This window comes from Oncorhynchus mykiss, chromosome 30, assembly GCF_057628025.1.
Source record: "Oncorhynchus mykiss isolate SJ-2025 chromosome 30, ASM5762802v1, whole genome shotgun sequence".
Taxonomy (NCBI): domain Eukaryota; kingdom Metazoa; phylum Chordata; class Actinopteri; order Salmoniformes; family Salmonidae; genus Oncorhynchus; species Oncorhynchus mykiss.
The window spans coordinates 14,990,047-15,002,500 of record NC_143051.1 but is presented as its reverse complement, the minus strand read 5'-3'; the positions used below and the strand labels follow the sequence as shown (position 1 = coordinate 15,002,500).

General features: G+C 42.2%; 1 protein-coding gene across 1 annotated transcript in view; it reads right to left on the bottom strand.

Annotated features, from left to right (window-relative positions):
- LOC110489387 (voltage-gated delayed rectifier potassium channel KCNH8-like) overlaps window positions 1-5,812 on the bottom strand; it is a 131,721-nt gene extending 125,909 nt beyond the window's left edge. Inside the window, exon 1 of the mRNA XM_090227442.1 lies at window positions 5,550-5,812. Coding sequence (XP_090083568.1) covers window positions 5,550-5,625 — 76 coding nt within the window. The 5' untranslated portion in view covers window positions 5,626-5,812. The remainder of the gene's footprint in view (window positions 1-5,549) is intronic.
- Between the last annotated feature and the right edge of the window lie 6,642 nt (window positions 5,813-12,454).

Sequence of the window (12,454 nt, the reverse complement as noted above, 5' to 3'; positions counted from 1 at the left end):
AGAGAGCTCAACCACATTCCTCTTCACAGAGAGGTGAACCACTGTTCCTCTTCACAGAGAGGTGAACCACTGTTCCCCTTCACAGAGAGGTGAACCACTGTTCCCCTTCACAAAGAGGTGAACCACTGTTTCTCTTCACAGAGAGGTGAACCACTGTTTCTCTTCAGAGAGGTGAACCACTGTTTCTCTTCACAGAGAGGTGAACCACTGTTTCTCTTCACAGAGAGGTGAACCACTGTTTCTCTTCACAGAGGTGAACCACTGTTTCTCTTCACAGAGGTGAACCACTGTTCCCCTTCACAAAGAGGTGAACCACTGTTTCTCTTCACAGAGAGGTGAACCACTGTTCCCCTTTGCAGAGAGGTGAACCACTGTTTCTCTTCACAGAGAGGTGAAACCACTGTTTCTCTTCACAAAGAGGTGAACCACTGTTTCTCTTCGCAGAGAGGTGAACCACTGTTTCTCTTCACAGAGAGGTGAACCACTGTTCCCCTTCACATAGAGGTGAACCACTGTTTCTCTTCACAGAGAGGTGAACCACTGTTTCTCTTCACAGAGAGGTGAACCACTGTTTCTCTTCACATAGAGGTGAACCACTGTTCCCCTTCACAGAGAGGTGAACCACTATTTATCTTCACAAAGAGGTGAACCTCTGTTCCCTTTCACAGAGATGTGAACACCTGTTCTCCTTCACATAGAGGTGAACCACTGTGATCTCTATTTACGTAACAGTTCCCGCTATTGTGGCTGAGACCTGAGCCAGACCTGAGCTAGACCTGAGCCAGACCTGAGCCAGACCTGAGCCAGCTTTAAACACACATTAACATCCAACTCTAATCATCGCAATCCCTCGGCGAAAACTTTCAACGGCTCAATTATAGACGCTTCTTTAAAGAAAAGTTTATCACCGGATGGGACTCGTCTGCTCTCCTCTCGTAACACACACACGCACACACACAGACACACACACATACACACATAGACATACACATACACACATAGACATACACACATACACATATACACACAAATAGGCATACACACACATAGACACACACACACACACACACAGACACACCCACATAGACACACACACATAAGCACAAACAGACACACACACACATAGACACAGACAGACACACACACACAAATGATCATACACACAGACACACCCACATAGACACACACACATAGACACACACACATAAACACAAACAGACACACACACACACATAGACACAGACAGACACACACACACAAATTATTATACACATAGACACACACACACAGACACACACACATAGACACACACACATAAACACAAACAGACACACACACACATAGACACAGACAGACACACACACACACAAATTATCATAAACACAAACACACCCACATAGACACACATACATAGACATAGACAGACACACACACAAAAATTATCATACACATACAGGTACAGACACACACAGGCTCTGCAGCCGTACCACAGCCGACACACATACACACACACCTCTCTCAGAAAAAGTGTGTCAGTACGTAAATGTAATTACCTGGCTGGTGGTGAAGGTGCTCGTGGCGCTGAGGGGGAAAACAGGAATCTGCAGAATGGTCGTGACAGAGGGGTACTATGGGAAATATTGTAGAGCATTCCACTGGGAGTTTGGGAAAGCAAATAAGGCAATGAACTATTTCCAATGCTACCAACTAATATATAATAATATAATATATATACCATTTAGCAGGCGCTTTCATCATGAGTGCAGACATTAAACATATGGCCTCAGGAATCAACCCCTCTATACTGGCGGTGGAGGCACCATGCTCTACCCAAGGAGACATACAGGACCACCAACCATTGAGGTGACATGTAAAGTTAGAGTAATACTGTACAGTACACATTGTGTGGGCCTGTTGTGCCGTCTCTCCAATGTGTAAGCTATATGCCTGAATGTGAGTCAGTGTATTCTACATTGTAAAAGTGAGTAATGACTTGTAACTGGTATTACAGAACATATTCAAAACATGGATTTCTGATGATGTCACATGATAGGTGATATTTTTTATGGTGTACCAGCAGGACATGCACTAGTACACAGGAGAGGGATCTATTCGTGAAATGGCCTTTTCAACATCACCCTGGTTCACATTTTGACACCTGCACACATGCATGCACGCACACACACAGACACAAACACACACACACACACACACACACACAGACACACATACCCACAGACGCACACACACACACACATACAAACACACAAACACACAGACACACAGACACACAAAGACACACACACAGACACACATACTCACAGACACAGACACAGACGCACACACACACACACACACACACACACACACACACACACACACACACACACACACACACACACAGACACACACACAGACACACACACACACATACACAGACACACAGACACACACACACAGACACACACACAGACACACACACACACACACACACACACACACACACACACACACACACACACACACACACACACAGAGAGAGACTTAGTAGGAGACACTGGTCCTGCCACGTGTCGTTATTTTCAGTGAAGGAATCTCTATAGGGGACAATCCAAACAATGTTGTCAGCCAGTTGACAGCTCTTCCCTCTTCCTGTTCATCTGGGGCCACAGTACTATGTCGTCAGAGCAGAGGGCCCATCGCCATCAGCCCCTGAACCAGGCCAGTTTTAAGTTTTCCCCTCTGGCCATCTGGTCAGACCAGGGCACCAGCCACCAGACCCAATTTGTCTGCTCAGGCTCCACTGCTTCCATTTGGTTTCCCTGTCCAGTTCCAACCCCCGTTAATTCCAGGTTGTTGCAGCTCAAGGACAGTGGTGTATTCATTGGGGGGCTGTAGTGTAGCTGGTTAAGTCTCAATTCCATCGCGATACCTTTAAGATAGGATAGTTTGTGTCCCAGGTGGCACACTGTTCCCTATAGTGCACTACTTGTTGAAAAGTAGTCCACCACAAAGGGAACAGGGTGTGATTCTGAGAAATAGACATAGACCTGCTGTCCCTCTGAAACAACATGGTGGGACACTCAATCTTACAGCTATTTGTTTATGAGCTCTGGAATAAAGCAGTATGGACCAGTGTTAGTCCGTGGTGACGTCATAGCAGTCATAGCCAATTAGAGCAGTGGGATAAAGGATGTTCAATCCATGCTACCTATATAGGCCTGTCTGGTTTCCACAGATTACAGTAAGCCAAAGTGGGAGCCACCACTGAAGAATATTGTAAATCAGTTAAGAATGAGTGTTATTGTTACAGTGACTTGTTGCCCAAGAATGATGTGAAATGAGCAATGCTGAGACAAATTAAATAATAATACATGTGCCAACAACGTAGGCCTAAACCTGCAAGTTAGTATTTTTTTATTTATTTAACCAGGCAAGTCAGTGAAGAACAAATTCTTATTTTCAATGACGGCCTAGGAACAGTGGGTTAAGTGCCTGTTCAGGACAGAACGACAGATTTTTACCTTGTCAGCTCAGGGGTTTGAACTTGCAACCTTCCAGTTACTAGTCCAACACTCTAACCACTATCTCCTTTCTGTGACCAGTTAAAGATTCAGAAGCCGTTCTCTGTGGTATTTCTGGCCTAGCCTGGTCCCAGACCTGTTTGTGCCCCTGCTTACTCCATCAGCATTGTCAAGGTGAATATGATCCCAGACCTGTTTGTGCCCCTGCTTACTCCATCAGCATTGTCAAGGTGAATATGATCCCAGACCTGTGAATATGAAATGGCATGACAATTCCACAAGGAGTTAGCAAGAGAGGAGAAACAGGCTTATTCTGGTCCAGATGCAGCACAAAGTGGCTTAATGTTGGAGTAAATGTAGTAGAACGAGCAACATTAAAATGCACTTCAAATTTCTAAAACGCCCAGACTGGAAGTTTATGTTTTGTCAGGATTCAGGCGGAAATAAAGAGAAAAAGCAGTCGTTTTAAAGACGCCCGCGTGTGCCTCTGCCTTGGGAAGCGGACCCACCTGCTGTAATGGTGCCACCGACCAATTAATTTTGATAGATGCAACTGCTACTGTCAGTGCCGCGCGGAATATTGTTCTCACCGCGAGACTTGGCGGTCAGAGAGCGGAAATAATAAATGTTCATTTCACTTAATGTGTTTGTCTTGAAAATGTCATCTGAACAAAACTTTCAAACTGCTTTCATGTAAGGACTAGGAACTATGGGTAAAATGTGTAATAGTGGCACAAGGATATTTGTAAACTTAATGACAGAGTAGACTATTCTCGAGGTTTAGACATGGTGTAGCCTGATATGATTGTTGTTTAGTAGAGCTTGAGTGGCCTCGCGTCAAAGCGGAATCCGTCGTGAGGGTGAATCGCTGTCCGTGGTGCTGAACTTTGCTGTCAATAGTGCAACGCCCGTTGACCATCATATTTATTTAACTTGGCAAGGCAGTTAAGAACACCTTCTTAATAACAATGACGGCGTACCGAGGAAAAGTGGGTTAACTACCTTGTTCAGTGGCAGAATGACAGATTTTTACCTTGTAAACTCAGGGATTCAATCTTGCAACCTTTCGATTACTAGTCCTACGCTCTAACCACTAGGCTTCCTGCCGCCTCATATTATAAAGTCTCAAAAAATATTACTGAGCCAAGTATTGTTATAACCTTTTACTGCAGTTTCTTGGTAATCTTAAACAAATCTACTTTGAAACCAAAGTATAGGCTACACCTCACACACATGGTAATGTGTTTAAAAAGTATAGGCTACACCTCACACACATGGTTATGGGTTTAAAAAGTATAGGCTACACCTCACACACATGGTTATGGGTTTAAAAAGTATAGGCTACACCTCACACACATGGTTATGGGTTTAAAAAGTATAGGCTACACCTCACACACATGGTTATGGGTTTAAAAAGTATAGGCTACACCTCACACAAATGGTTATGGGTTTAAAAAAAGAAGACACCATGTCAGATATAGAGTTCGATGCAGAGTTTAAATGTATTCATTTTGAATTTGCATCTCAATATTAAACTTTATATACATCACAGAAGACTGAAATATGACAAAACCGATAGAAACACCAGATTTTCAGCTGTTTTTTAAAAATAATGTTTATTATTATTACATTATGAAAAATATTAACAACGTTCCATCCACGAGGCCACTAGTCATTTGACTGCAGCAAAGGGCTACCTGTAGCCTTGCCCACACACATATAGCCTATACCTCTGAGCACCAAGAGCAACTAAACCTATGCTATTCCATCTTGAGGAGAATAAATCATTTTCGAAATATATCCTACCACCTGCATTAACTTCAGCCACTGTTGCTTCAGTGTTTTGATTTCACTGGCTGTTTTAGGAGGAAATACACATAATGCCTAGAAGGCATCATCCACCAATTGATTTATACATTTCCATCAATCTAATTGCTTATTAGAAAGCAGGTGCAAAAACAGAACGAATAGTCTAACTGAAGGCCCATAGCTTAATGTACTCAAATAGAAAGAGAACAAACTTACGTGTGCCGTCAAACCGTGTGGCTATGGTGTCTAGAAACGTGTTCTGGGGCGCAAGTAATCCTTTCATCACAGGCATTTTCTCTCCCTGTTGCCCAAGTCCCCATCAAAGTCACGGAGGTAAAGGTGTGAGCCGACCGAATGTATGAGGCGCGTCCGTTAACACTGATCCGCCAAGAGATCAAGGAGTCGTCTGTGGTAAATTGGTGAAAACCGATTGCAATCGAGTGGAGAGTGAGCGTGTGTGTGAGATGCGCGCTCCCTCGAACCGTATGTGTGTATGTGTGTGACAAGTGGATGTGACGCCTGCAGGTGCAATTCAGGTAACAGCTACTCCGGGATGCCAGCGAAAAAGCCAGACGCGGGAACGGGCTTTCCGTCAGCGGTCCATTATTATGACGTTGGATTGCCATGATCATAATTTGTCACTGTGCAACGACAGAGGCGATGTATTAAACAGGCTACAACACTCTCTGCCATCCAGTAAACTATGTTTTACTTGCTGAATGGGTGAATATGTTGTAGCCATAGGCAATGTATTATTTCTCTCTCTTTTAACTTGGCTACTTTAAAATATTTTTTAAGATTCTCTTTTATTCTCGTCAGAAAAGCAATAAATAACGTTCAACTTTGAATAAAAGGAAGTAGAGCCTACGCTAAATTTGTATGTAGAATTGGAGCAGAACCGCTCAAAATTATAACATTAATTTGGCCTGTCAATGCCAGCAACATTGTCCTAACTGAATTCCAAACACATTAAGAATGCCTGTTTTCGATTCAAATATGTATATTTCCTTATAAGCTATGAGTTTACGTGATAAATAAGAAGTATAAATCGAAGCCTACGCCTGGAGGTTAGGGCAACTTAACCGCGGGACAGACACGTGCACAAACGCACAGGCAAGCACACGTACAGGAACAGTGCACAGTCTGTTTTTCCCCAATCAGCTGGCTCTGACATATGACCTAATTGAGAGAAAGGAGAGCAAGGAAAAGGGTAGAACAATAGGCTACTCATGAAACAAACAAATGTTTTAAAAGATAAGAGTCGAGTACCAGACTATTTTATCAGTCTGTCATATATCTCTCTCTCCTTCTCTCTCTCTCTCTGACAGCACCTGTCTGGCGCACAGCTGACCGTCCAGGCATCAGGGGAAGTCTAGCACGACACTCTGCCTCTCCCTGATGGTGTAAGGGAGACATAGCAGTTGAGCCATATTTGTAAAACAAGGGCGCCCCCTTTTGATTTACACAGCTTTGTCATGGACACATAATAACCATGAGTAGGCCTACAGACGTACTCTCTCGCTCGCTCTCTCCCTCTCTCAGACTCATATAGTTACTATTTGTCTCTCTCTCTCTCTCTCTCTCAGACTCATATAGTTACTGTTTGTCTCTCTCTCTCTCTCTCTCTCTCTCTCTCTCTCTCTCTCTCAGACTCGTATAGTTACTGTTTGTCTCTCTCTCTCAATTCAATTCAATTCAATTCAAGGGGTAGATAATATGTAAAGTGAATATATAAAGTGAAATAAACAATAAAAATTAACAGTAAACATTACATATACAGAAGTTTCAAAACAATAAAGACATTACAAATGTCATATTATATATATACAGTGTTTTAGCAATGTACAAATGGTTAAAGGACACAAGATAAAATAAATAAGCATAAATATGGGTTGTATTTACAATGGTGTGTGTTCTTCACTGGTTGCCCTTTTCTCGTGGCAACAGGACACAAATCTTGCTGCTGTGATGGCACACTGTGGAATTTCACCCAGTAGATATGGGAGTTTATCAAAATTGGATTTGTTTTCGAATTCTTTGTGGATCTGTGTAATCTCTCTCTCTCTCTCTCTCTCTCTCTCTCTCTCTCTCTCTCTCTCTCTCTCTCTCTCTCTCTCTCTCTCTCTCAGACTCATATAGTTACTGTTTGTCTCTCTCTCTCTCTCAGACCCGTATAGTTACTGTTTGTCTCTCTCTCTCTCTCTCTCTCTCTCTCTCTCTCTCTCTCTCTCTCTCTCTCAGACCCGTATAGTTACTGTTTGTCTCTCTCTCTCGCTCTCTCTCTCTCTCTCTCTCTCAGACTCGTATAGTTACTGTTTGTCCCTTTCTCTCTCTGCCTCTCTCTCTCTCTGCCTCTCTCTCTCAGACTCATATAGTTACTGTTTGTCTCTCTCTCTCTCTCTCAGACTCGTATAGTTACTGTTTGTCTCTCTCTCTCTCTCTCTCTCTCTCTCTCTCTCTCTCTCTCTCTCTCTCAGACTCGTATAGTTACTGTTTGTCTCTCTCTCTCTCAGACTCGTATAGTTACTGTTTGTCTCTCTCTCTCTCTCTGCCTCTCTCTCTCACTCTCTCGCTCAGTTCAAAGGGCTTTATTGGAATGGGAAACATTTGTTTGCATTGCCAAAGCAAGTGAAATAGATAATAAACAATAGTGAACAGTTAACATTAAACTCACAAAAGTTCCAAAAGAATACAGACATTTAAAATGTCAGATTATGTCTATGTACAGTCTTATAACGATGTGCTTATAGTTAAAGTACAATGGGAAAAATAAATAAACATAAATATAGTTTGTATTTACAATGGTGTTTTTTGTTCACTGGTTGCCCTTTTCTTGTGGCAAAAGGTCACAAATATTGGTGCTGTGATTGCATACTGTGGTATTTCACCCAATTGTAATGCGAGTTTATCAAAATTGGATTTGTTTTCAAATTCTTTGTGGGTCTGTGAAATCTGAGGGAAACATATGTCTATGGTCATACATTTGGCAGGAGGTTAGGAAGTGCAGCTCCGTTTCCACCTCCTTTTGTGGGCAGTGAGCACATAGCCTGTCATCTCTTGAGAACCAGGTCTGCCTATGGCGGCCTTTCTCAATAGCAAGACTATGTTCACTGAGTCTGTACATAGTCAAAGATTTTTTTAATTTTGGGTCAGTCACTGTGGTCAGGTATTCTGCTCTGTTTAGAGCCAAATGGCATTCTAGTTTGTTCTGTTTTTTGTTAATTATTTCCAATGTGTCAAGTAATTATCCTTTTGTTTTCTCATGATTTGGTTGGGTCTAATTGTATTGCTGTCCTGGGGCTCTGTGGGGTGTGTTTGTGTTTGTGTTTGTGAACAGAGCCCCAGGACCAGCTTGCTTAGGGGGCTCTTCTCCAGGTTCATTTCTCTGTAGGTGATGGCTTTGTTATGGAAGGTTTGGGAATCGCTTCCTTTTAGGAGGTTGTAGAATTTAACTTCTCTTTTCTGGTTAGCGGGTATTGGCCTAATTCTGCTCTGCATGCATTATTTGGTGTTTTATTTTGTGATATTTTGGGGGTCTCAATTTGGTGTTTGTCCTATTTTGTGAATTCTTGGTTGGTGAGCATACCCCATACCTCACAGCCATAAAGGGCAAAGGGCAACACACACACACACATTCAGAGCAGTGGTGATCAGACTGAAATTGTGTGTTAAGCACTTAACTACCAAGGTGAAGCACCACTGGCTGGCCTTAGGCTAGAGTGAGTCAGTGTGTGTATGTACACTTCTGGTCAAAAGTTTTAGAACACATACTCAGTTTTATTTATTTTTGGACTATTCTGTACATTGTAGAATAATAGTGAAGACATCAAAGCTATGAAATAACACATGGAATCATGCAGTAACCAAAGAAGTATTAAATAAATCAAAATCTATTTTATATTTGAGATTCTTCAAATAGCCACCCTTTGCCTGGATGACAGCTTTGCACACTCTTGGCATTCTCTCAACCAGCTTAATGAGGTAGTCACCTGGAATCCATTTCAATTAACAGGTATGCCTTGTTAAAAGTTCATTTGTGGAATTTCTTTCCTTCTTAATGCATTTGAGCCAATCACTTGTGTTCTGACAAAGTAGGAGTGATACACAGAAGATAGCCCTATTTGGTAAAATACCAAGTCAATATTATAGTAAAAATAGTAAAAAATAAAGAAAAACCCTTGAATGAGTAGGTGTGTCCAAACTTTTGACTGGTACTGTAAGTGAGGAAGTATAATTCAGCCTAATTCTCTCTCTCTCTCTCTCTCTCCCGCTCTCTCTCTCTCTCTCTCTCTATCTCTCTCTCTCTCTCTCTCTCTCTCTCTCTCACATACACACACTGACTCACTCCAGCCTAAGGCCAGCCAGTGGTGCTTCACCTTGGTAGTTAAGTGCTTAACACACAATTTCTGCCTGATCATCACTGCTCTCAGTGTATGTGATGCTTTCCTGCCTTAAAGGAAAGGTTCATCCATTTTGAATGTTATATTGTTTTTGTTCAACTCCGAGTGATGTTCTATCGATTCCCTGGATCATTTAATGTTTTCATGTGTATCTGAGATATTGGTGTTCAAGCAGGCAGAAATCCAGCAGGTATGACGTAGCACTGTGATAAAGTCTCTCTCACTACACTGGAAGTCAACAGGAATAGGACTTTTAAATCGACAAAACATCTATCATACATGTCAGATTTCAATACTGGCTGGTGTCATAACTCTGGAGGCTGTCTTCTCTCTAATGAGCCATTGATCATATTTTTCTGTTATTTCTACCTCGAGAAATGTGTAATTTAACGGCGGGTCTAGCACATTTTTTCTATTTGTCTGCCTCTTCAGTCCAGGGTGCATTGCATGTTGCCATTGCCAGAGATATTATAGAAAGGAGATAGGAATCCAATGAATGAAGGATTGTTTAATGACCCACCCAACAGATAGCAAGTTAATTATGTCATATCTTGGAAAAGATTTTAATGTTTTACTTCTTGTTGATACATTTTTTGCTAATATTGCGTTTTGAGCTTGCGCTCAATAGACTCCCCTTCACTCCATGAGCGCTCCTTGTCCCATAATCACCCAGAATGCACTGCGCGGCCCATTGCCGTAGCATGGGCAACATTTCCCATCTCCTCAAAAGTATATCTGTCGTTGGCTCTGTGAGGCACATAGATCTGCAGGTTGAACATGGTGAAATTGTTAGAGATTTTACAGCTAACTAGCTACGTTACATGCTGACATTGTGTTTGTTATTATTGTGTGTAGCTACGTTTGCTAGTCAGCCAGCCCATAGTGAGAGTTTTGCACTGTGGATTCTGTAGTCAACTTGAGCTGCAAAAGATTGCCACAACAATTTTCCATTTTGCTACCAACCTTATCATAACACCAAAATGAAACATTTGTTCACAAAAAATATTGTTCTCACATAGTGTTATTTAAAGGAATGAGGATTTTTCCTTTAAGGGAGATCCTGTGTCCATGTATATCCATAATTTCCCTATATCACTTTGTTGTCTCCTCTCTGGGATCAGATACAGTAATACAGTAATTCAACTAGTCTTTCCATTTTTTAACAGTCCGTCTATCAAACAATATCAGATGGCCTAATGTGTTATATTCGCCTACTTTGGTCTCAGATTGAATAAACTCCCCTCTCTCTTTACAGGTCCCCTCTAACTGCGTCTGCATCCTTGGAGATGTAGTAGAGAATGTTTGTTCTTACAGTGTTGGCATCTTTGAGAACTGTAGGATATGGAAATGTCTTGGCCTGAGTCAAAATGGTTTCATCATATCTCCACTCATCTCCACTATCCAAATGCATGTGACTTTGAACTCCATCCAATCTACTATGTTGTCCTTATTGCAGCACCATACATTTCCTTTAGCTGTATCTGTACACTATATAGGCTGTCTCTGTTGCACCCAGCCATGCGTTTGGGTCCAAACTCTCTCCTCTCCTCTTTGGCATGTCAGTCACGGTGAGGTTCTAAGTGTGCCAGTATTCCAGCATAGCCATGGTAACTGCAAAGTTATACTATTCCCTCTGGTACCATGCAGTGAGCGGGCATGGCTCTCCAGGGGCACTGATGGGCACTTTACCCACACGCTGGCAGAGCTTGCCAAGAGCCATGAAACACACACACAGAAACACAAACACACAGAAACACAAACACACAAACACACATAATTAACCTCATACCAGCTGATAACAGCTGTAGCTGTACTGAACAATCAGCGGTATATGAACTGAAATCTGTAGAACCTTAGAACCTTGTGCCATCTGCACTTGAACCAGAATCAAAGAGGTCAGTGGCTTATAGGCCATTATGAATGTAATGTACTGAGGAGTTTTTCAATAGGAACAGTAATAAACCTTCACCTGGGGCCTCGGCTGTCCCAGCTCATACCTGGTCCCGTCCACACCCCTGTATCAGGGGTAACATGAGAAGGGAGATGGAAGTAAGAAGGTTATAGTATGGATACCCTGCAGCCAGATTTCTGGGTTGAAATGTTTCTATATTGGGGCATGACAAGAAAAATATGAACAGAATTCCTTTGTTGGTTCGATTTGTCTCTGTGTCTGTGTGTGTGTATGTGTGTGTGTGTGTGTGTGTGTGTGTGTGTGTGTGTGTGTGTGTGTGTGTGTGTGTGTGTGTGTGTGTGTGTGTACCTTCCCACCAAAAAGAGTACAACCATGTAATAACCATATCATAACAGTGGCATTTGACTGCAATGATAGCTAACCTAATGATAGCTAACCCAATGATAACTCACCCAATGATAGCTAACCTAATGATAGCTAACCCAATGATGCCTAACCTATTTTGGAGAAAGACAGTACTGGGAGACTGTTAGGGAAGCCCCTGGGATCAGCAGCAGATTGAGAAAGCTGTGTTGTACTGTTAGCTTGCTCTGTGTTGTACTATTAGCTTGCTCTGTGTTGTACTGTTAGCTTGCTCTGTGTTGTACTGTTAGCTTGCTCTGTGTTGTACTGTTAGCTTGCTCTGTGTTGTACTGTTAGCTTGCTCTGTGTTGTACTGTTAGCTTGCTCTGTGTTGTACTCTTAGCTTGCTCTGTGTTATATTGTTAGCTTGCTCTGTGTTGTACTATTAGCTTGCTCTGTGTTGTACT